The sequence below is a fragment of the Varanus komodoensis genome, unplaced genomic scaffold, assembly GCF_004798865.1.
Source record: "Varanus komodoensis strain SLA01 unplaced genomic scaffold, ASM479886v1 scaffold31, whole genome shotgun sequence".
Lineage (NCBI taxonomy): Eukaryota > Metazoa > Chordata > Lepidosauria > Squamata > Varanidae > Varanus > Varanus komodoensis.
Window position 1 is genome coordinate 6618744 of NW_025335780.1, and position 24236 is coordinate 6642979.

The following is a 24236-nucleotide window of genomic DNA, read 5'->3' on the forward strand; positions in this document are numbered from 1 at the left end:
GCCATCTCACTCAAAAAATGAATAAGGATTAATTGGAGATCCTCTTGACCTCAGTATAAGATTAGTGTGGTGAAATCTCATAAGTATAGGAAGGGGTAAAAGTCAAGTCACACTTTTAATATCTTAGAAAGATTAGTTTGACCTAGTGACCAGTAAAAGAATCTATAGTCCTTGTATATAAATATACAGAGTGCTAATATACTAAATATAAAGTATCTATAGTCATTTATTCATTAAGATGCTATTGGGTAAAATAGGGAAATTCATACTGGAAACAGTTGATATATATGTAGCAAAGGAATAACACTTCGTTGCCTTGTGTCCTTGCTGGTTTCCTCACTCACACACACACACACACACACACACACACACTGGCCTTGTGAGCATACACATGTAACAATAAGTGAAGGGCCAAGGATGTGTACCAGTTCTTTGTTTCATGTCACAATAAAGTAGAAAAATAGATACTTTTACAGAGTGGGTGTTGGGGGTAGGGGGGTTAGCCTAAACAACCATTTAAGTACAGGTTAAAAACTTTTAAGCACAGGTTAAAAAGTTTATTTTTAAAAGAATTTATGCTTAACACAGGCATGAACATATTAGAGAAAGAGAAACTGTGTGGTTGTATGCCAGCTCACTTGCGCATGTATCAGTAAAGTAATTCTAATGCATCTAACACAGCTAGAGAAAGGAGAAATTGAGGTTTCCGAAATAAGGAGTGGGGAGAAGCTTTGTAAGGAACTCAGCTTTGTACTCAATGGTGCTTTACCCGCAGGCAGACTTTTCTCTCCTAGGTGTACCAGGCAAAGAAATCTCTCTTAGTCCACAAAGTGGGTTCAAGAAAGGATTGGAGGACTCTGTTCCTGGAAATGTAAGCAACCAGGAGGTAGTAGGGGAGATGCTAGGGAAGGATCCACAGCATGGTCCTCCTTGGAAGTATTGTATTTCCATTGCTTCTGTTGCACAAGCAGGAGTCACAGAATACCCAGTGGGGATGTAGCACTTCAAAACATACCCACTGTAATTAGAGGCAATGCTAAGCATTTAGATTGGGACAGGTTGGGAGAGCTCCATTATGCAAGTTCCATTGACTTGCCCAATTCTGGAAGCAAGTGTTTCCACTGCCTAGCCAACGTGCTAAATTAGAAACGCACAGGCATTAGGACCAGTTGTTGCTGAGGCACTGTTGGAAACTGCTCCAAATGCACCTTAGGAGCTGAATTGAAGCACTTTAATGTGAAAGATACCCAAGCAACAAGAATTAATCATTTAAATCCAAACTCAAGGAATATCATAGGCTTCAGTTCAAAGTGTGGCTAGATTCAACCATGTAGCTGATTAGATGACTTCGGGGCAAGCACTGACTCCTAGCCTAAACTACCTCACAGGGCTGTTGTGATACTAAAATGAAGAGGTTATGGATGCCATGTTGGACTCCGTAGAGGAAAAGGCGGGATTTAAATGTAATGAATAAATAATAAAGACTCTGAGGCTATAATCAGGATAGAGCAGAGCAAAGGATCAACCGTTTGATTCTGGGGAATGGAAACAGTGCTCAGTGAGGTTCCTTGCTCCTTGACTGTAGACGTACACTGCAGGGCAGTGTCCCACGGTAGGGGGGCAAAGGAAGCGATACAAAGACACGCTGAAAGCCTCTCTCAAGTCCCTGGATATCAACATTACCTCCTGGGAGACCCTGGCACAAGATCAATCGACATGCGCACGCTGATCCACCAAGGCTGTCAAACATCTGAAGCTAGAAGGACAACCATAGCACGAGAGAAGCAAGCACTCCGTAAAGCCAGAGTTGCAAGTGCTGCAACAGTGGTGCCCACACATGTCTGCAGGGCTTGTTCAGTAGAATTCATTCCTGGATCAAGAATAAGAAGTGAAACAACACGTGCCCATGTATTAGCTAAACCCGTTGGCCTCCCTAGTGGGTGAAAATGCTTTAGGAGTTGATTATAGTTCCTGCCAAGGCTCTGGACTGGCCAATTTACATGAGTTTCCCTTGGTTAGCTGGCTGGGCAGTGCTTTGAAAGTCAGGTAGACACATGTATGTCTCTGTCACTGAATGGGAGCGATTCTGTTTAATCAATGCAGAAAGCACATACTGAATTACTTGCCCCTCTGCAGCTTTCTCGAGTATTGCTCTGGTTCCTGGCAGCCTTCCATGCCTGTGGCTTCACTGCTGCTTCCATAACAAAATCCATTCTTGAGCCAAGGTATCAAGATAATGTCAGCAAAAATACAAAACCCAGCTGCATGCTGTCAGTGAGCAAAAATGTTTGATCTGCTCCTTCCATTCGTTTATTTCATACATTTGCTCAAAGGAAGTCGAGGTGGCCTACCAGGCTTCCCTGCCACCACTGAGGCTGAGGGTGTAGCGACAGGCTTGGAGTCACCCAGTTGACATGGTAGCTGAATGGGAATGTGACCCTGGATTTCCCTAGGTCTGGTTGCAAAGAGTGACCAGGTGCAAGGAGGAGGCAGGTCTAGGGTTTAAGAGGTAGATAAGCAGAAGCAGGTTCCAACACACTTCAGGCAAACTGTCAGATGGCCTGCTAGCAGCATTATCTTGCTTTATCAGAGCCAGGCCTGTCCTGTCTCAGATGCTCAATTCAGATAACAGTACTTAATATCAAAAAGTTTCAGTCTTTTTTTTTAAAAAAGCAAACTTCCATTTTTCAGTCATGCCCCCTTCGATGCTGAAGATCCATGGCTATATTGTTTTTAAACTGTTGTCTGTCTCATTACTCGGTGGGTAATCCACTTGCCTAAATACACTTGACATACTGTGTTTTATATTTTTCTGCATAGAGAATTTAGGGCCAGATTCAGCTAAAATAAATCTGTGTGAGATGAAAGAACATTGCACATGCCTTAAAAGGCAGGCTTTTCCCCTGCCAGAGCCTATGTGGTTGCTGATAGCTTTCCAGTTCTTTTTTACGGAACCCTTGAAAAACATGCTGTAACAAAAGACACAGAGAGAGTGAGATAATAGGGCTGTCCACACAGTGCAAAAGGCTGTGCATATGGCTGCCCTTTGGAATATCCAGCCTCCCCGTTAAGGGTGCTTGGGCCAGGGAGTCTGGGGGAGCAGCGCATCTCAAAAGGAGGATCTTGGCCTCCAGATTGCCCTGGAAGTTCTGGGACTTTTTGCTGGGCTTCAACACACACAGCCAGAGATAACAAGCCCTGGTTTCGCATGTGCACAAAACACAGCACTTGGGCAGGAAAAGGGCAGTCTAGTCACCAGAAAAATGCAGAGCAGGCAGAAGCTTTAGCCCTTGCGATTCAGACAGCAGATATTCCCATTGAATCCTGATCTTACTCTATCTTTCCAAAGAGAGAGAGAGCTTCCTACATAACATAGACTGCCAGAAGGAGAGGGGCAGGAGGCATTACTTGTGGCATTACCTGTACCTCTACCTGCTGCAGTAGAGCTTGTGGATCCAGAAGTATTGCAGGGGGGAGTTGGAAGAGAGAGAGCCCTTCCTAAGGCCCTAATATTCCTTGCATTCTTTTATGGGAAAGATGAGCTTCCCAAGCTTATGCTAATAGTTGGAATGTGGCTTGATGGCCTCTGGATGGCCGTAGCTATTGTTTCTCTGAGTAAGGGCTGAATTCCTTGCCTGTGTTTGCTAGGTGCTATGGATGAGGTAATTCCCAGGTGTCTCCGGACAAGGGGTCATCCTCTTGCAGGCCTGATCTCCTTAAGAGGGGAAATGACTGGCCTATTGTCCACAGGGATTCCAGCATTCATTCTTCTCTCATACAGTCTAGCCCAGGTCCTTTTGCAGCAGGTCAGGTCATGTGCTAAACTCCATGTAGCTCAAAGACCATCCTGGGCAAACCAGTCAGGGAGAAGCTGCTCCCTTCATCTCATGCACATATATTCCCATAGGAGGCCCTGTCTATTCCCAGTACTTCTCAGAGAGTAGAATCCTTGGCTGAAAGAGAATGGCCTCACGTGGAAGTCTCAAATTTTATTGAGTGCTGGAGACTAATTTCAAAAGCACATGAATTGACCTGAGATGTGCAATAGAATTAATCTTTTTTTTCTTGAACTGAACCTCATCAGGTGAGTGTCCATGCATTTCATGCACCCTCCCCTTAAAACACCCTTTTGATATGCACTTGGGGTGAACAAGTGTCAAAACACACAAAATCTTACCTGCTCCAGGAATATTTTAACTTCATGCTGCTTTATACAACAACCTTAAGGCCAGGAATGACTCTTTCATCTTAAAAGTGTCAAGGGGAGAGCAGAGAGGAGATGCAGACTGTAGTGAACATTGCTCCAGTACTCAAAAGTATATATTTTATTTTTGCAAACTCCCTGTGCTGAATATGCAGACTAATGACAAGCCCATGGATTGCTAACATTTGCACACAGAATTTTGAATACTGTAAATTTGGGCTGGTGAACCTTAGGCTTCCCTCTGGTCCCAGTGCACCCTTCTAGGGTTTCCCAGCCTTTATGCAGCTTTCCCCCAATGCTAAAGGCCCCCATGCCTCTCCTGACATTCAGTTACTGACAGGAAGCACTTTTAGGAGCAGGAGGCTGGCATATTTCCTTAAGTCCTGTCACCACAAGGAGGGGCGCTCTATGACTTTTCTTCTGCAGGGCTACCAAGTCTATGATCTAATTTGTCCTCAGGCTAATCAGACACATGCCTCTTTGAAATGACTCCGGCTTATCTGATCTGATACTGAGATCATGTGGCATATGGAGAAGCTTCCCTATAACAGCCTCCCCCCCCCCACCAGTTTATTAGTGAAGACTGGTTAGCATGATTCTCACCTTTTATACATTAATTACTATTTCTAAAGTGTAGGATGTTTGGAGGCCTGTCATAGCTATAAGCTAAATAGTTGCACTCCTAAATATTGAGTTGTTGTTACCACCTTTCTGCTTTGTCAGGATGGAGCAAACATATTTCTGTGGCAAATGAGAGAGAAAGTTGACTCTTTGGGTAAGCTGGTTTAGTTAACCAAAGCTTCACTCTTTGGTTAAGCTGTCTTCAGCCAAATTCATTCTCCGTGTGTGTGGGGAGGGACAACTTCAGAATGACCGTTTTCAGGATGATTTTTTCCTCTTTGCCTATGTGCTATAACCTGTTCAGTCTTCTGAAGACAAAATTGCTGATGAACAATGCTCGGTTCTTTTAAATGTTCAGCCACAAGGTAATTATCATTTTTCTTCTGCTACGTTACTGTTCTGAGATCCCAGTTTCTATTAACGTTCTGTGTAGGGTTTTTTTTCCTAGCAGATTACAGGGACATTTCTGTATCACAAGTAAGCCCTGGAGCTACTCTCATCTGAAGCTTAGAGAAGCAAGCAACAATTACACTGTTAAGAGATTGTCAAGACATTTCTGGGTTCCTACTGTGCTCTTTTATTAGCACCTCTCTCTCTCTCTCTCTCTCTCTCTCATTTTGTTATCTATTGTGTTTTTCTATTCCATGAATATGAATACAAAAAAGCTACCGAATTTATAACACCTGGAAGCTTTTAACAAATGGGCCCATTCATGTAGACATTTTGTAGGCAGGAGGGGGCACTTTTGAATAACTTGATGGTTTATACTAGACCTTTTCCCCCAAAGAAATGTTTTCTTTTATTGTGTTGTATAAACTAAACATGTGCTGAATGCAATTCAGCTTTCAGGAAACATCGTTTGCATATGCTACAAAAAATAAGCAAGGTTTATTGTAATGTAAATTCATAGCAAAGTAGTGTAAGCACCTTAGGTTTTGATTTAGAGGAAGTCTTCCCCAAAACATAAGCAAACAAACATTTGTTTGTTTCAATTGCAAAGCTGAACAGGCAAACACAGTGTAAGAAATGTACTTTGGAAAGAGGCAAGCTTTATTTTTTATTTTTAAGGTAAGAAGTTAGTTAGCAGTGAATTCCTTCAAATATTTACAAGGTAAGATTCTTGATTATATCCATTAATTGATGGACTGTGAATATTTCAGTCACATTGCTGTAGCTATCCAGCTGTTATGAATCTTAATTTTCCTGCATATTGTCATAGTTTGACAGCTCATAGAAAATACAAATCGAAATATATTTATGAACCACCCAAACAGACAGATATTCAGCTAAAATTGACACACATACAAACATTTCAGACAGGTTTTTAAATAATTATTTCCTATATGCTTCTATCACAAAAGTATGCTTAATGTAACTGAGGAGTTATATTTTAAGGAGAAAATACTTTTGTTACAAATAGAGCCTGTTCCAGCCATATATGTCAGGTAAGGTGGAAATTGGTTCAGATGGATGCTTCTTAAATAAACCGCTTATATAGACAGAGCAGCAAGCTTATGAGCTTTACAGAACACCTGCTTAGATATGAAATGTAAATATTTACATATTAAAGGGGCACAGCTGTGCCCTTTTATTTAAGATGACTTCAAAAAAAGAGAGAATTTTTACTATTATACCCTTCAAGGTTCTACTGCTTGTATAAATGACAACTTGCTGAATGGACTTCTTGATACCTAGCATCCAACACACATTTGATGATGTCCATAATTGTGTAAGACTTCAAACCCCGACAAATTGTGACAGATGCAGCAACTACGGAAGTGCTGGCAAATTGGTGCATTTGTATTTTTTTTACTCCAGGTTGAAGCTCAGCATATCATATTTCAAATTCTGGAAGAAACTAATAACATACTTTATTAGGGTTTGCCGGAAAGGGGCCCCTTTCATGGATTTTGTTGGAATTCTGAACAGGGATTTCAGAAGCTGCTGGCAGAATTATGTAGAACGTGCTCAGTTTGACTACACTGGGGGTGGTTTAGTGTTTTGAAAGGAATCCAGTGTTCCTATCAGCATTCTAGTAGCATGCAAAGGGTGGCAGGAAACCTCAACTGAGATAAGCGTGAGGTCATTTTGAAAGCTAAGATAATCATTCTCACTGATTGGCAATCTGGTGAAGAGAGAAGAAAAGGCAGGCTCATTTAGAGGTAAGCTATTCTGAACATGCTTATTCGTTTGTTCCTCTCTACTCCAGCAATGTTTTGCCTTTTGTTTGGTGTTCTTGGTTTTTTGGAAAAGTGTAATAATAAATTTCCTTTTTAATAAGTGGGAAAATCTAATTATTAAAAAAAGCCCTGACAATTTAAGCCAGAATTATTTTGGTGCAAGCTCCACAAATCCAGAGAATTGAAAGCTAGGGTAAGAATGCCTTAATAAATGTGCTCCATGATCAGCAATGATAAGGCTTGTCACAGATTGAGCTTGGTTATAAGCAAAAGCTGGTATGGCCCAATTCACAGGAGGATTCTTCTAGCAGTACAGTATGGTTCAAAGGCATCATACACCAGTCCAGGACTGGGACAATGTGGACTGGCTTTGCTGGTCCCAGTCATTCCATCCCCCGCATCTTCTGGTTTAGGACCTGAAAGGCTTGTGTTTGGTGTTGATGCATGGAGAGTAAGCTGTAAGCAACCACAATTTGTGACTTTGGACTTGTGATAATTGAATCATGTTGTAAAGACTTAAATATACCAATCTTGCTATATCAGCTGTAGGAAAAAAGACATATATACCTTTATTTGTTTCTGAATGCAGCATCATGAAGCTATCAAAAATAACACTTTTGAGTAGGATCTACTGAACTATGTTAGAGTACATTAGTGTACTGGTTTTGTCACTTAACCAACGCGTTCCTTTTTGGTGGTTGTTTCCTGGAGAGGACTTCCTTCAAGAACTCAACGTTTACAAAAGATTGCCTGCCCTGCCTTACCGAATAAGGCACTTGGTTTTGTCTGTAGAGGTGCGTTGCGGGTAGTGAACTGCTTCCACGTGCAAAGCAGAATCATTTATTCTCCGCTGATGCGGATGCATATGACTGCCACAGCACTCCCTTCGCAGTCTACTAAATTATTTTAAAAGTTATAGACCTGCTTTATACATCACAGCACAATGCCTGGGTTATTTAGCCCAGGAATTGCCAGAGATGAACAAAATGAAAAGCTTGTGCCACTATTTCCATTTTTCCTTAATGCCCTGTTGCTGGGTTGCGTTGTAAAATGCAAGCCTGGACTGGGTTTTATATTTGCTCATCATTACGTTACAATGGATGTTTTCCTGTGGTTTAAATATCCTTCCGTGGGAGCAAGAGGTAAGCATCTGGGAGTTGCCAGGGCAGGCTGGGGAAATGGCAAGAAAGAAACGGATTGACCCTTGGTACTAGAGAACAAAATGTGTTGATCACCGTCCCAGTGACCAGGTTCTAGCAAAGATAAGATTTGACTGAAAACTAGTAAAGGAATTCCTGTCTAGAAGAGATTAAGTAAGCGTTCACAAAAAAAGAGAAGACCGGCAGCCTTAGTAAATATTCAAAGGCAATGAGATTAATAAGTACAAGGGAAAAGGCAGATGTATGAGATAAGGACATTAAAGAATAGTATAATAAATTCCAAATCTGAATAAAATACTTAACTGTGAGGCAGAGCAGAGTAGCAATTAGTTAAGGACATGTGGGAAGTTTGCTGAACCATCAGAGTAATCCCTCTTTTCTCCATAAGAGAAACTGAGGAATCAAAAGTATGAAACGGTTATTTCCTGGTCACCAACCGCACTGCACCTGTGTGGATAGCCAGACCACTGCTGGAGTCAGCCTCCCCCGATGAGCAATGATGCCGTTATGAGTCCAGCAGATTCTATTTCTATCCTTTCCTTTTCAGAATGGGCTTGTTCCCATGCTGTTCTTTTCAGCAGGCAGTACAAAGCACAAGGTCCTCTGCTCTCAGTTGAGAATCATGAAACATGACAGGTTTGTATTTGCCTCCTTGCCAGCTAAACCTGTAAATTAATGGACACTTCTACTGCAGTTAAAGAATCTATTCTATCTGTCATGCAATAAAAGTATCCATTGTATTATCTCTCAGTATCTAGAGTACTGCGTCCAGTTCTGGGCACCAAGATTTAAGAAAGATGCAGAAAAGTTAGAAAGGGTCCAGAGGAGGGCAACAAAATGATCCAGGGTTTGGGAGCACTACCTTATGAGAAGAGACTGGGAGAACTGGGCGTATTCAGCCTTGAGAAGAGTAGACTGAGGGGTACATGATATCCCTCTATAAGTACCTCAAAGACTGTCACAAAGAGGAAGTCCAGGCCCAATTCAAGGTGCTGGTGTTAACCTATAAAGCCTTAAACGGCGTAGGAATGTCTCCTCCCCTATAAGCCCTCATGCCCCTTAAGATCGTTGGGGGAGTCCTTTCTCCAGGAACCCTCTTTGAAGGAAGTACGGAGAGTGTCTACCCGGAGGCGGGCCTTCTCTGCAGTGGCACCCAGACTATGGAATCTGCTCCGCAGAGAGGTCTGCCTGGCGCCGACACTATATTTCTGGCGCCAGGTAAAGACCTTTTTAATTGATCATTATTTTAACAATTTATGCTTTTAGATGTTTTAGGATTTTTTTCTCTCTTTCACAGTCACATTTTCTATAGTGAGGTATTTTATATTGTTTTAATAATGTTTTTGTAATATAGTTTTGTATTTATTATATTTTTTTTATATCTTGTAAGCTGTCCTGAGCTCTTGAAGCAATAGGACAGGGAATGAATGAATGAATGAATGAATGAGAGAGAGAGAGAGGGGGGGGGGGGGGGGGCAAAGATCTCTTCTCACTGATACCAGAGTGTAGGACAGGTTAGGTCGCAACAACTCAGGTTGCAACAACCCAGATTCAGGCTGGACATCAGGAAAAGCTTCCTCATGGTCAGAGCAATAGCAATATGCCAGCAGAACCATGGGCTCTCCCATACTAGAGACATTCAAGGCAGAACTGGATGGTCATCTGAGTGGAGTGATGTGACGTGGTGTCCTGCAACAGCAGGGGTTGGACCCAGTGCTCTTCTTGGTCCCTGCCAACTCTATTATCCTATGATTCGATGGTTAATATAAGGATTATAGAGAACTGAGTACACAACTTAAGGCAAACACATAACCCCTGCAAAAGAGGTTGCCTCACAAAGAAGTGTGGCATAAACATTATTTTATTTTTATTTATTTATTTATTTATTTATTTATTTATTTATTTATTTATTAAAACATTTTTATGCCGCCCCATTCGCCGAAGCCTCGGGGCGGCTTACAACAATAAATTAATATAAACATTAAAAATCCAAAAAATACAATATAAAATAAGCCGCCCTGGCCAGATAAAATCAGTTAATACTAACAGTTAAAATACCACTTAAATAAAAAGGTTTTCGCCTGGCGCCGAAAAGCAAATAACGACGGCGCCAGGCGGACCTCTCTGGGGAGCGTGTTCCATAAGTTGGGCGCCACCGCAGAGAAAGCCCTCCTCTGAGTAGCCACCCTCCTAATTTCCTTCCCGGAGGGTTCCCGGAGAAGGGCCTCTCCCGCTGATCTCAAGGGGCGGCTGGGCATATATGGACATAAGCGCTCCTTCAGGTAACCAGGACCCAAGCCGTTTAGGGCTTTATAGGTCATTACCAATACCTTGAATTGGGCCCAGACTTCAATGGGAAGCCAGTGAAGCTGACGGAGAACTGGAGTCATGTGACCATAACGCCCAGTCCCCGTCAACAGCCTGGCAGCTCTATTTTGAACCAACTGAAGTATCCGGACCGTCTTCAAGGGCAGCCCCACGTAGAGCGCGTTACAGAAGTCAAGACGGGAAGTCACCAGTGCATGTGTCACTGTCGCCAGGCAGTCGTTCTCCAGGTAGGGGCGCAGCTGATGAATCAGCCGAAGCTGGAGGAAAGCGCTCCTCGCCACTGCTGTTACCTGAGCTTCCAGTGAGAGCTCCGGGTCGAGGAGCACTCCCAAGCTGTGGACCTTGTCCCTAGGAGGGAGTGCAACCCCGTTCAGGGCAAGGGTCACTTCACCCTCTCCGAAGCCCGATCCGCCAACCAACAGGACCTCCGTCTTGTCTGGATTGAGCTTCAGTTTATTGGCCCTCATCCAGCCCATTACCTCGGCCAGGCACCGGTTCAGCACAGCCACTGCCTCACCTGGATTGGTGGAAAACGAGAGGTAGAGCTGGGTATCATCAGCGTACTGATGATTCCGCAGCCCACACCTCCTGATGACCTCTCCCAGCGGTTTCATGTAGATGTAGATTATAGAGAAGTACCAACTGAAATATAGCCCAGCTGTATGTGTTTCATTTGTCCCCAGCCTGAGCTAAATAACCCAGGTTATTTAAATGTCTCCTGTGGAGATGTTTGGTGGGGGGGCCACCAAAGAGCACAAGGATGAATCAGATTCCTAATTATCACTGACAGAACATGGGGAACTGGATGCAGGTGCTCTTGGTATCAACAGTGGGAGAGCAACCCATGGATGGGGAGGGAGGGCAGCTTCCAAGGAAGGTCTCTCCGTCGAAGGCACTGGGGGCACCCTTTCACACCACGCCACTGTGTGGCAATGGTGGCCCCCCACCAGACGACACAGTGCAAACAAAAGTCTCAGTTATGGGAGTTTCCCAACAGGCACAGAGACCATGTGAGTGGTGCACAGACAGCCACTGGAAGAACTACAGGCACCGGTGAGCAACCTGCCTTACTGTATTTTTTTCGCTGACATTTCACCCTTGCATTTGAGAGATGTTTCCCCTAGGGATTCTGTCCCACCTCTTAAAGGTAAGATTGAGAGGAGGAGGAGAATTATATAAGCCATCTTGAGTTTCTTGGAAGGAAAAAAAAGGTGGGATTCGAATAAAATAAGGTGGATAAAAATCTGTTCAACAAATCTGCTCGTTAAAAAGGTTTAACCTTCTTTTTCCCTATCCTACTATTCTTGGTCATCAAAAGTACATTTTGATCTAAAAGGAGGTCTTCTATCACATCTGGAAGACACCTAGGGATGAGCTTTAAAAATAGCATTAACACACTGACTTGGATTGCACTGAATGACAAACTGGAGTAAGGTTGTTAGCTTGGTATCCCATAGTTCATTCTAAATTTTAAAGTATGGCTTGTTACATGTTAACCTGGGGCTCCTAAATGATGTGTGAAGGAATATGTTACAATCTAAAATGTTTTATAAAAGAGCATTTAAAAAAACACATGAAAACCATTTTTACTTTTTCAAATAGTTCCTGGGATTCTGTAGTGGAAAGTAAGACCTTTCTCTCTTATACAAGTGTACGCTGGTTTACTAAAAGCTTAAGCTAAATCTCCAATAGGTCATTTTTTCTCTACTGGGAATTCCATTCAGGTGCTATGATGGCCAAATAACTATTAAAGGTCTGCTCTGTTTTCTCTGAAACTACACGTTCATCAGCCTGAGAATTGTTTGCTGTTATACTTTTTGGAGTCCAGTTTCAACATCTCTTCAATTAATACAAGGTGCAGCAAAGTTGTGGTTCATGAACTAATCTGCCGACACTGCTTGTATCCCAATCCTAGACCCAGTGAGTGTGGAAATTCTGCGGCTGTTGTAGCTTCCAAGTACTAGGTATGCTTCAGATAGCAACCTTGGTCCCTTGCAGATGAAGTATGTGCTTGTAATATAATTGCCCAGGTTATTTTCATCAAGACATTTTGTCTATGCATTGCTTTGGCAACATCTTTGCAGAGTCTACAACTTTCAGCAACATGTTGGTATCAGTTATGCAGTCCTCTGAAACAGCTGCTGTGCAGTTGAGCTGTTTTGACATGCCTCTGCACATGGCGGAATTATGCAGATCGTTACAATATTAAATGACTGAGCAATAAGAAGAATGCGGCCAGTGGATGAAGTGGTTTGGTGTGCTTTAAGGTTTGGGATGGTGGCATGAGGAGCTCATAACTGAAATATTGAGCATTAATTTAGTAGACGTAATCCTTGCTACAACAAAGCCTGCCTATTTTTACTGTTTGGGCAGAAGAATTTACATCCTGTGGCACTGGAGAACTGCGTATAAGCAGCAGAGGAGGAGGAATGAGATGCTTCCATCCTTCAGGGCGCATTTCCTTTCTTGTAACTGATGCAGTGGGTAAAACCATTGTAAAACCCAGATCAGAATTAAGACATCTGTTGCAGTATGTCCGTCTATAATTGCAGCCAGCACCTTGTTTCCCATTCACATTTAACTGTGAATCTTCGTTTTAAAGCCAAACGTTACATGACAAATCCAGGTCATCTTCTTATGTTTCTCTGAAGAATCAAACCTTAGAAAAACGGATGAATGTTGCCACCAGAGATGGGAAATGACAGACTGAACCCCTGGCTATAGCCTGCATCCCTGAATAGTCTGGGAAAGTTACTGCTTCTCATAAGGGAGCCCAGGAACTGGAAATCCAAGGCCTGCTTCATTCTCATGCCCAAAAGTTTGCACTTCCTCAGCGTGAAAAGTGATTCAGGAGAGCCAACGCTTAGCGTATTTCGCTCTGAGCTACTGAGAAGATCTCCAGATTGAAAGGAAGGTACTTGCCCAGTGCAGTGACTTATGCAGGGATACAGATGGTCATGGCTTGATGAGAGTGGTGCAACTGGCTGTGTCTTTACTCAGCTGCACCCTTGACCAGCTGAAACAGGAAGGGAATTGACCAAGCAGGCTGCATATATTACAGCCATAAGCAGGCAGTTATGTAGGACCAGCAACAACAACATGTTTTTAAAAATGTATAATTTTCAGGGGTTGAAAAAAATAAATGCCACCCCGATTGTACTTTCTGCATCTCCAGAATTTTTTTAAGAAGTGGAAAGGAAGGAGGGAAGGAAGGAAGGAAGGAAGGAAGGAAGGACGGACGGACGGAAGGGCTGAATGGGGAAGGGGGAACCAAGCAGGTTCTGCTGCAGAATACCCTGGCATGTGTGGTAGAGCCAGCTGGAGGACTAGGTGGGGGAAAGTAACCCATGGAAAGCTCATGGGTGGCGCAGCAACCAGCCGGCTCACTGAGAGTTCCTCGTAGAGTGGCCTCATACGAACCCACCCATTGCTGCTGCTGCTGCTGCTCTTACCTGCCGTCAAGGCAGCTTCAAGCTAGGGCAGCCCTATGAACAAAAACCCTCCAAAATGTACTGTCCATGACAGTTGCGCTCAGCCCTTCCAAGTTCCAGGCGCTGGCTTCCTTGGTGGAGTCCCTCCATCTCGCATGTGGTCCTTTCGTCTTCTGCCTCTGGCTTTTCCCAACAGAATTGTCTTCTCCAGTGAGTCTTGCTTTCTCATAGGGAGTGCAAGCTATGGCAGCCTCAGTTTTGTTGGTTTTGCTTCTAGGGAAAGCTTTGGCTTGAGTTGAGCCAGGACTCATTCCTCTTTCTGTCTGTCCAGGGCATTCTCCAAGCTGTCCTGCAGCACCATGCTTTGAATGCTCCAGTTTCCTTCCCATCAGCTTTTTTCACTGTCCAGCTTTCATACCCATAGATTGCAATTGGGAATAGGGTAGTACGAATGATCTGTACTCTGTGCTTAAATGTGTGGTCAATACACACATGTTGTGAGGTGGAGCTTTGAGGTCCTGCCCCCTTTTCTCCCACCTATGAGAAGCACTCTTGCATGGGGGGCAGGCTGGGGACGCCTCTCTCACAGGTGGGGCTTCACCCAGCCATGCACGCGAAGCACAGCGAGAGAATCGGCTGAACGGCGCTGCCACCCAGCTGAATCTTCCACGGCATGGGCTTCTCTCAGTGCCTGTGTGGAAGAGGGCGGCAGGGGGCTCGGCCGAGCTGCTCTTTTCCACAGCAGCTGTTCCCACACACTGTTTGTCTGAGCATGGATCAGGCACCCCCCTCCTGTGCCAAGACCCCCTCAGAAGCAGGAGGTGAGGGCACGTGCCTGACCGGCTCCCCCTGTCCTTCTGCTGAGCTTCAGGACACGAGCCCTGTGTGCACCCCAGAAACTCCTTGACAGTCCCAGGAAGGCAAATTCGGCTTGTGATGCAGCTGTCAAAGGAAGAAGCCACCTTCCTGCAGAGTCTCCTGGGATGCCATCCGGAGGATGGAGAGAGAACGCGCTTGAGTGAAGGAGGGGTCTTACCTCCCTGTATCTGATTTTCAGGGACATCCTGAAAACCAGGACCCTTGGTAACCAGGCAGGGTTGCTCATCATGAACCCAGCATTGTGTTTTTCCCCTGAATGTGCCCCCCTCCCTGTTTTTCCTGGGAGTAGGAAAGTGTGTATGTGTGTGAATTTACATATATATCACCCTTTGTAATATATGGTTTCTTATCCCAACCATTGAATGTCCTTTGTAAAGCATGCAGATTGGATTGTGCAAGCTTACTCTTCCCTTTCAAAAGAAGGCTTTAAACAAAATTGTTTTAAAATAAACAGAAACCTTACTGAAGAGGAGCTAGTGGGATCTTTAGCAATGCTCAGTAAATCTTTTTCTCTTGCAGCCTTTTATAAACAATGGGCTTTTTAGGTGCCTTTTTTGTTCCTTTAAGTTAGTAGTTTCAAATCAGTAGGTAGACCAGAAAGGAAAATAATCGTCCTTGTTTTGCACTAATGGCTCTATTTACATGTTTTAATGTGGTGAACAGAAAATGCATCTTCTGTCACTAGCAGTTCGCCTTAAGGTTTGGTTTGATTTGATGTGTTTCAGGAACTTGCTGCAATGAAGCACATGTTGATGCGTCTTCATGGCAAACCCCAAGGAGACAGCTTGCCGGAGAAACAGAATAGAAGTCCTTTAAAATCCATTTCCAGTCCATCTGCCCATTTACCTTTAGAACATGAAGAAGGAGGTGTGTTTGCACCCAAGCCAACTTTATTTGTAAGTGCAGTAACTTTCTGTGAGTTTTGTGACAGACAAGTGAGGACAGATACAGTGTTGGCTTTGGAACGGGCAAGATAAAAATGCATTTGTTTCTATGAGTTACATGTTCAGAGCTTGCCTCCCCCAAGGAGCTCAGAATCCACCCACTTTATCTCCTCCTCATCCCTTGAGGTAGCTTAGGCTGAGAGAGATGAACTGACTGGGGGTTTTCCAGGGAATGTCATGACTGACCTGGGGTTAGACGCTAGGTCTCCCCAGCATTAAAGAGCCTGTTAACCATTAGTATTGTCATGGAAAGAGAGGTATGTCCCTTGAGCTCCTGTTTTGTATTGAGACCACTTCGGACAAAGCAAACTTCTTGCAATTTCCATGAGAAAATTGCATATATGCCTCCATAGGATAAATGCATTTACGTGTTTTTTGGTTCCCATATCTAGGCCCCTTCTATCTCCTGCCACTGGCTCCAAGTTGATGTAGCTTTGCTGCTCAGTTGGGGATACGATCCATAGCAAAGCTCTGGATCCTGCAGACGCCCCCTGCCCTCATAGCTCCCCAGCAGGCCTCCTCTTTGCTCTCGCTGAAGTCAGAGCACCCATGCTGGTGCAGCAAGGGCTGCAGCTGGTTCCACGCTCACAAAAGGGCAGCTTGTGAGGCCGGATCTCTTCCCAGTGTCCCCCAGGGTGCCATCGCATTGACCAAAGCCCAAACGCACATTCAGATCTCCAGCAGGAAGGCAGCCTTCAAAACAAAAGGAGCCTTTTGAGCTGCCCCTCCTGTTTGTGCCAGTGAGCATGCACATTCATGTGGACTCCCAGGATCAGAGCAGGGATCAACACACCTTTCTCCAACAAATTCCGGAGCCAGTTACCAAGAAATCCAGACTGAAGATGCTCCCAGAGATAGGCTGCTGCAAGTGCAGAGAGAAAGCAGAACTTGGAGCAGAGATGAACTCTTTGTTGCTCGGCATAGTTCTTTGCCTCTTCCCACTCCTCCTGCAAGCAAACGCAATTATAGGAATGGAGCAAATGCACATGCAGATATGCATGTAAATTGAATCTCCTAGCAGGTTAGTGGGGGGGGGGTGCCTGAGGAGCTGTCTGTCAAGAAGGACGCCCACCCTCTGTGATAGGATCGGGGAGGGGAGGGGAGCACAGGCTTCCAGTGAGTTGGGACTTGCAAGCCGCTTGGGAGCAGGCAGTGAGCCAGAGAGAAGCAGGGAAGATGGTGAATTCAGGATAGTTAGCGTAGCTGCTTCTGTTTCTCTTGAGTCCATGCTTTGTGCATCGTCCCTTGTTTTCCATCCAGCATCCCGGGCATTTTGCCTGTGAAGGAGCAATCCCCATTTGAGATACTCCGTCTGTCCTGTATCCTGACTTTGAAGATTCCAGCCTTTCTGCCATGGCACCTTATTCTCCACTCAGCTTGTTATGTTAGATGTTTAAGGATCAAGGGTGCTTCCAGCCCAGCCAGGGAAATTCGGCAATCTAGGCCATTTTTAGCTATTCGTGCTGAGATCCTCCTAAGTCACAGAGGCAGCCCGTATCCTGGTGCTTCATTTCCATGATTTAAACAGGTTTTAGAGGTACATTTTGAATTCTTGCTGTGTGTGTTTTAATGTTTGCACTCTTCATGTTAATCATGCCATCTCAATGCAACTGATTCCAGGCTGCCTCATGCCAAGTAGATGGGCTTGGCTTCCCAGATCTTGCTTTATATTATCTGGTCTATTTGTTGACCTGTGTTACATTTTGGTCTTTTTTGCTTAGAGCAGACTTTCCATGTTGGTCATTTTTGGAATCTTCTTGTCTAGAACCCATGTCTAGATGGATGTCATTAAGTTCTTGACAGAGTAAAATGGATAGGGTTCCTCCCACAGTCACAACTGTTAAAGATGTATTGGCATACAAAGCCAGTCAGTTACACTTTGATCCATTTCTTCATGCTGTTGGGAAATCCAGACTTAAAAGCTGGTAAAAAATGTTTTTGTGGCATTTTTGAAAGAGAATTTTCACCTTTTGGTGATAAGTTTTTGTCATTCTCAGCTTTGCGTGCTACTTACAACTATCCGGCTAGCTAGCTGAGAATACTTACAGTTGCAGCACTACTTATAATCTAGGTTTGATCCTGTCCCTTTATGATTTCATTGTCTACTTCAGCATTAGACACTTATTGAGACCGATCAGTTATATCAACCCACAGTCCATGTTTATGCATACTTAGTGCACGTACTTTAAAAATATTATTTATTTGTTTATTTATTTTTCGATTTATATCCTGCCTTTTTCCTACAAAGGGCTCAAGGCAGCTTACATCATTCTCCTCCTCCATCTTATCTATATGATCTTAAGCAGGAATGGAATAAATGGGATTGTCCCATTTTACCTGTTCAGGGGTTGCTGCTTTGGCATTTGAACTGAAGCATCCATGGATCTCAGTTTATGCCGCATTCAGCAAAAGCTCTAGTTGCACATCTGCTGGATGCCATGATGCCTTTTTTAATTAGGACTTGTCTGCGTTGGCTAATTGCTGGAATTGTAACACAGCCAATTGCCTCTTTTGTGGAGGAGGTTATTATGCAGATAAACTTTGTATTGGAACACTCTTTCATCTGCTCTGATCTGCCTCTGCTTTTAAATTAACAGCCTCTTTCCTGGAAGTTAATGCATGCTCAGCGTAAATGGATTCTCTGCCCCCTTTTGACAGCTAAAAGACTGATAGTACAACAGTGTCATGCGGTGGATTACAACCCTAAAATGCAATGAATTGAAGGCCTCGTAGTACTTTCGATATTTGAACAGGTGGTGTATAGATGCCGTCTGTGGATGGACACTTACTTGGCTATTGGGTCTACTTTTGTGGAAGCTTATGCATAATCCTTAGAAACCCATATTTTGATATACAGGGTATATAGATAGATATGCACTGAAATAGATGTGTTCATCTTTATGTGACTAAATGACTTTGTTTTGCTTTATATTGTTAGGGTTTTATGATAGATAAACCAAAGCGGTGGCTGCCGAAGAAGTGTTAGGCAAGGTAGCACGGCTGTTGTTGCCTGCCTTGTTGCTTATCTCAACTGCACGTACTTTTCTCTTTTGAAAACAGACAAAGGAAGCTCCGGTACCATGGATGAAGAAGGCGAAGCAGAAAAAGGCATCCTAGATCAGTATTCCAAGAAAAAAGTTGATCACCATAATCATGTTTTAATACCTCTTCATTAAGCAGCTCTGCTTTTGTACCAGCATGTTAACTCCTTTTATTTTAATAAGACTATTACAACACAAGATTAGAGTTACATTTGTAATATCTCAGAATTCATGTGCATAAATCCATGTGCATAAATGATGCTAATAAAGACCTTTGAATTTACTTAAGCTCAGATCAGTATTTTATTTAGGGATTCATTTTATGTAAATACCTTTTTAAGCACTATTCAAGTTCTTGCGATTACTCGGACTTAGCAGAATGAAGTAATGTCTTTGTCAGTAACATTAATTAATATCCTGATTTGTAAGAAACAAATCAGCAGCTGGTTGCAAGTGTTTTAAGTTCAAAAGGAAAGACAATAGTTTCTGTTTATCACTAAGATCCATCTAGAAGAATGATTTTTCCCTGACAGATTTTGTGCCTTGAATTAGCAGAGAGCTATGTGGAAATTCAGTCGGTGTTGTTTCCCTTTTACTGTTTTAGTTCAAACAGAATTCCAGCTCTCACCTGAGAAGGCTTCGTCCTCTTCATGCCTCACTTTGCTTACTTATTTGTTCCTGCCTGCCATCCAGAACAGGAAGCTATGAATCAACCAATTAGTAAATGCACTGGAGCATGGAAAAAGTGCAAGAAGTCATCTGAGCCCATATAACCCTAAACTATGATTCTGAGTCAAATACAAAAATAAGACAATAGCAGTAGCAGGTTTAAAGATTAAGAACTGGAAGAACTGAAAGGACTGCACCATTTATGAGCATTGCCAGCTGAGCTTCTCTGAAGACAAGCATTTTACAACCAGGGTGCCACCACTGGAAATGCCCTGACCATCCTTATATAGCAGCCATCCTTATATTATAGCCATCCCTCCTTATATTGCAGTGGCATTCAGAGAAGGATCACAAAAGATCTGAAGCTCGAATTAGGAATGTGTGGAAGGAAGCAACACTTCAGGTCACGTAGGGCTTCAAAGGTTAACGCACTGGGCCTGTGGAAACCCTGCAGGTGGATGACCCTGCAGGTGGCAACACTTTGGCATAATCTGAAGATACTATCTAGTCCAGTTAATATTGCTGCTCTGTTTTTGACCACCGACTTTCTGGACCATTGTCAACAGCAGCCCAAGTATGAAGCATCACAGTAATCAAAGCCCTGTATCTCTGCTTGGAAAACATGTAATTATCCCAGTTGTGCTGGTCATGCCGTTGTTACATGCACAGAACCTTTGCCAAGAAAAGACAACCTGAGGCAAAAAGCTTTAAATCCGGGCATTAACTCCTTGATGTTCAGGATCTTTGACTGGGAACATGATTGGATTGCTGCTGAGGGAGTTTTTGTTTGGTTTGGGACATTTTAAAGGTACACTAGAAATTATCATGATGTTATCTTTCACTTTTAATTAACATAACTATCATGGTTAGGGTAGATTCCAGGCACCTGGCAAAACTGGCTTGACTGCTATCAGTGAATTCTGCAACTCTATTAGCATACAATAAAAACCTGCTAGGGCCAGACTCCCATTTTTGCATGTTTAAATACAAGTCAGCATTCCCAGTTTTCCCTGGAGTGGTGAGGATTCCAGGGTCACTGTTCATTTCCTTTGGATAAGAGAGCACTAGAAATACATCATCCTCATTATTATCACACTGCATTTATATCCAAACTCTCTTATGAAGAACCCAGGGCAGCTTACATTGCTCAATTTTATCCCCCCAACAACAACCCTGTGAAGTAGGTTGGGCTGGGTTCATGACTGGCCCAAAGTCACCCAGTGAACTTCATGGCTGAGTGGAGACGAGAGCCCAGATCTCCTGGGTCCCCAGGCCAGGCCAGGCCAGGCCAACACACTACATTGGCTCCGATGTGTTCTTTGTAACAATCCTTTGCATTTGCAAGTATGCAAGCAAGCATTATGGGAGGAAAATAGAAGCCTGTAGTTGAGAGCAATGCTATTGTTCCCCTCCAGATGCATCTGGAATATCTGCAGCCCAAGGACTGGATGCTTTGGGTTGTTGTTGTTGTTGTTGTTTTGTTGTTTTTTTTTTTTTTTTTTTTTTTGCTATCTCCCCATTTCCCCAGTGGGATGGTAGAGAGTCTGTGTGTTTGTTTCAATGAAGTTTAGGACCAGTCCAAAACATTTTAGTACATTGGGCAGAATATCCAAATGGTGCTCCCCTCCCTCCCTCCATTTAGTTTCTGTACCACCCAACATACGTGAACATACAGCACAAGTCAAAAGATCTATGCAGGGACCCCCGTGAATGGGACATTGTGCTGGAGTACTAGTGCTTTTTTATTTTATTTATTTATTAAAACATTTCTATGCCGCCCCATTCGCTGAAGCCTCGGGGCAGCTCACAACATGAAATAAATACAAAAATAACAATATAAAAATAACAATATAAAATAAATAACAATATAAAATAAGTCACCCTGGCCAGATATAAAATATATCTATCTATCTATCTATCTATCTATCTATCTATCTATCTATCTATATAAAATATAAAGTCGCCCTGGCCAGATTTTTCCCAGTTCCTGCCTGTTCCGCAACAGCCTGCACAGGTGATGGGTCAAATCTTTTCTCTCTCCCGTTGCTGCCTTCAGTGGCAACCAAAGCCTACTTCCTAAAGAAGCTGCTTTCGCTAGCCATGCCGTCTCGACAATTTTGATCCTCCTTTTATCTCCCTACCCTCCCACTCCCATTGCTCTGTGCACTTGGGACCCGCTCTTTTGGATATGAACATTCTTTCTGGACTAGAGAAGGAAGTCCTAATTAATCTAGAGGTGTCTTCTCTGCTAGCAGAGGAGGATTTTGATCAGAATATATACAAACACACATGGTAAATTGTGATGTTCTCAGAACAAGGATGATTTCCCTCAATGATCTTGCACTGTGCCAGTAAGTATTGCATCTTCTTCTTGTGCTTTGCACCAGGGTGAGCAGACTTGGAACTATGGATAGATCTCTGCCTAATTCATGGTGGTAGAACTGCAAGGGTTTCTGACTCACAAAGGCTGAATGACAATAAGGCTCGCCCACCCCATGAATTAGGTATTGGATTTTTGTGTGATGGAGCTGTGAACTCAGTCCTAGTTCGGCAAACAAAAAGGCAGCTTCCTCTATTCTATGTGTATGATCTCCGCTCCGGTCTGTGGATTGTGATGCTCAAGTGAAAAACAGTAGATAGATCCTGCAAGTTGGAACACTGCTAATCCCTGTTTTATTCAGAATCCTCCAAAGCAGCTCACTTTCTTTGCTTCTGATACACACAGACTTACTTCCCACGCTTTTCTCTCCCCCACATCTATTTTATTGTGCTTCCGTGACAAAAAGAATCGATAGAAACAAGGTCTGGGTACAACCATGGAGGCGCTTCAACACCAAATATCGTTCAGGAATGGGCAGGTGGGTGTAAAGTACACAAGAAAGTATTTTGCAATGATAACCATTTTTCAATTTGCTATTATGTATTTATTTCTTGGGCTCTTTTGCCAGGTATGGAGTGCTTCCAGAATGGAGGAGGAGGAGGAGATGGACAGAACCTTTGGGGTTCCTTATTTAGATAAGTTTTTGTCTGATTTATTCACCTCTTTGCCTTGAATTTGAGCACTGTAAGAATATTGAACATGAATGAATAAATAAATAACATATTTTCAGAGTATGAAATTTATTTATTATTTGGTATACTGCAATGTTCCTGCATTTCCACTAATGTTATTGGTGAGACCTTAGAGAATCTAATCCCAGCTTTTAGCACTCTCCATTTTAGCTGCAGCAAGCAATTACAGAATGATTTCCTTGTGGAAATTCCCTTTCTGATTATGAAGAGAAGTGCCTTTGCTGACTCTGGTTGGATGGGCTGGGCTGTTCCACTATTCTCCAAAATAAATCTCCCAGATTCTGCCAGGGCAAGTGTGCTACATGCAAAGAGCTCCCTGCTCTAAACTTCTTCAGAAGGTTGGAAAGAGGTCTTCACAAACATGTTGGAAGCTTGACTGGATCAAATCCTGCCTGTGCATCCACTTCATTGAAGATTCCTTGAGAACTGCTGCCAAGAGGCAATGCTTGATCAAGTTCCGTTTACCATTTCACAGAAAGCATGTTAAATCCATAGATAAATGTCTTTATGAAACACCTGTGGGCTAAAGTGATGCATATGTCAAGGAATGAGGATAAGAATCACGCTTAACATTTATATCATGCATTTCAAACATCCAAAGCATCACAGCCTTTTCTGCAATGGCCCTGCATCTTTGGAATGCCTTCCCTGAGGAAGAGCAGCTTCCTCTTTGCTGCCCTTAGGAGGATTTCCGAGACTTTTATATGCTAGCACTTCTAGTTAATTTGAGTACCATGGGCTTTCAACTGTGGTTTCAGCCCTGCTGCTGCCACCACTGCAGCTGCTACCGCATTTGTGATACCTCATTAGTCATTTTCATGACTTATGCATTGGAATGTTGTCAATGGAGTTTATATACTTTAAAAGTCATCTCTTCTGAATGGGGTTTTTTATCCTGAAGAGCGGACTATAAATCAACCTGATAATGTCAGTAGTTCCTAAGCCAGTCTTGCTACATTAAGTCATCTTTATCCCCATGTTCTAGAGAAGGAGCTGTATGCAGGCTTATCCAATACTTCGGTGGACCTACAGAAATGCATAGGACTTCAGTTAGACAGACTCTGGATACAAGCCATGGCTTCCTAGTGAGCTGGTGTCCTGGTGGAGATTTTAATGTAGGCGCTCCAGCTGGTATCCTACACATGCTTATTTAGGTGTAAGTCTTATTGGGTCTGTTGACATCATCATGGAGAAGGAAATAAGCCACAGTGGCTTGTTTTCCCTGTGGCATGTACAGGATTTACTCACTGTTAAGTGTCTTCAGGATTTCAGCCACTAAGCTACTAATGGATGCATTTTTCCAGACTTTTTCCCAGAACAAAAAGAAAAATAGTGGAGTGGGGAAATGACCAGGTTTGATGATGACACCAATTCATTGATTTATTATATGTCGCTCCATAGCCCAGTGGGCTCTCTGGGTAACTTACAGTGTTAAAGGGATATTAAAATGAAAAGGAATGGTAAGAAGCTCCAAAAAGATCTCTCCAAGGCCAGCATGAGCGAAGGGCATTCAAGTGGCAAATGTGAGCAAGTAGACAGTGAGGCACATTTTTGGGGCGGGGGGACCCTGCAATTTCAAGTATAAGCTGATGGGATCCGGACTAGCCATGACCCGCCATGAAAGAGATCTTGGGCAGCTTGACAAAAATGTCAGCCCAGCAAAAAAAGTTTTAAAAAACAGCAAATTCCATGCTAGCCATAAACCGG

General features: G+C 43.2%; 1 protein-coding gene across 3 annotated transcripts in view; it reads left to right on the top strand.

Moving 5' to 3' along the window:
• Positions 1-19071, top strand: part of PIBF1 (progesterone immunomodulatory binding factor 1) — a 97727-nt gene extending 78656 nt beyond the window's left edge. For 2 of the 3 annotated variants that reach the window (XM_044437873.1, XM_044437876.1), the window contains 2 exons: positions 15529-15699; positions 18808-19071. In XM_044437873.1, the coding sequence (XP_044293808.1) occupies positions 15529-15699; positions 18808-18864 (228 nt within the window). In that variant the 3' untranslated portion in view covers positions 18865-19071. Of the gene's footprint in view, positions 1-15528; positions 15700-18807 lie in introns of those variants that run through there. The other variant, XM_044437875.1, reaches the window with a different exon arrangement.
• Positions 19072-24236: the final 5165 nt, after the last annotated feature.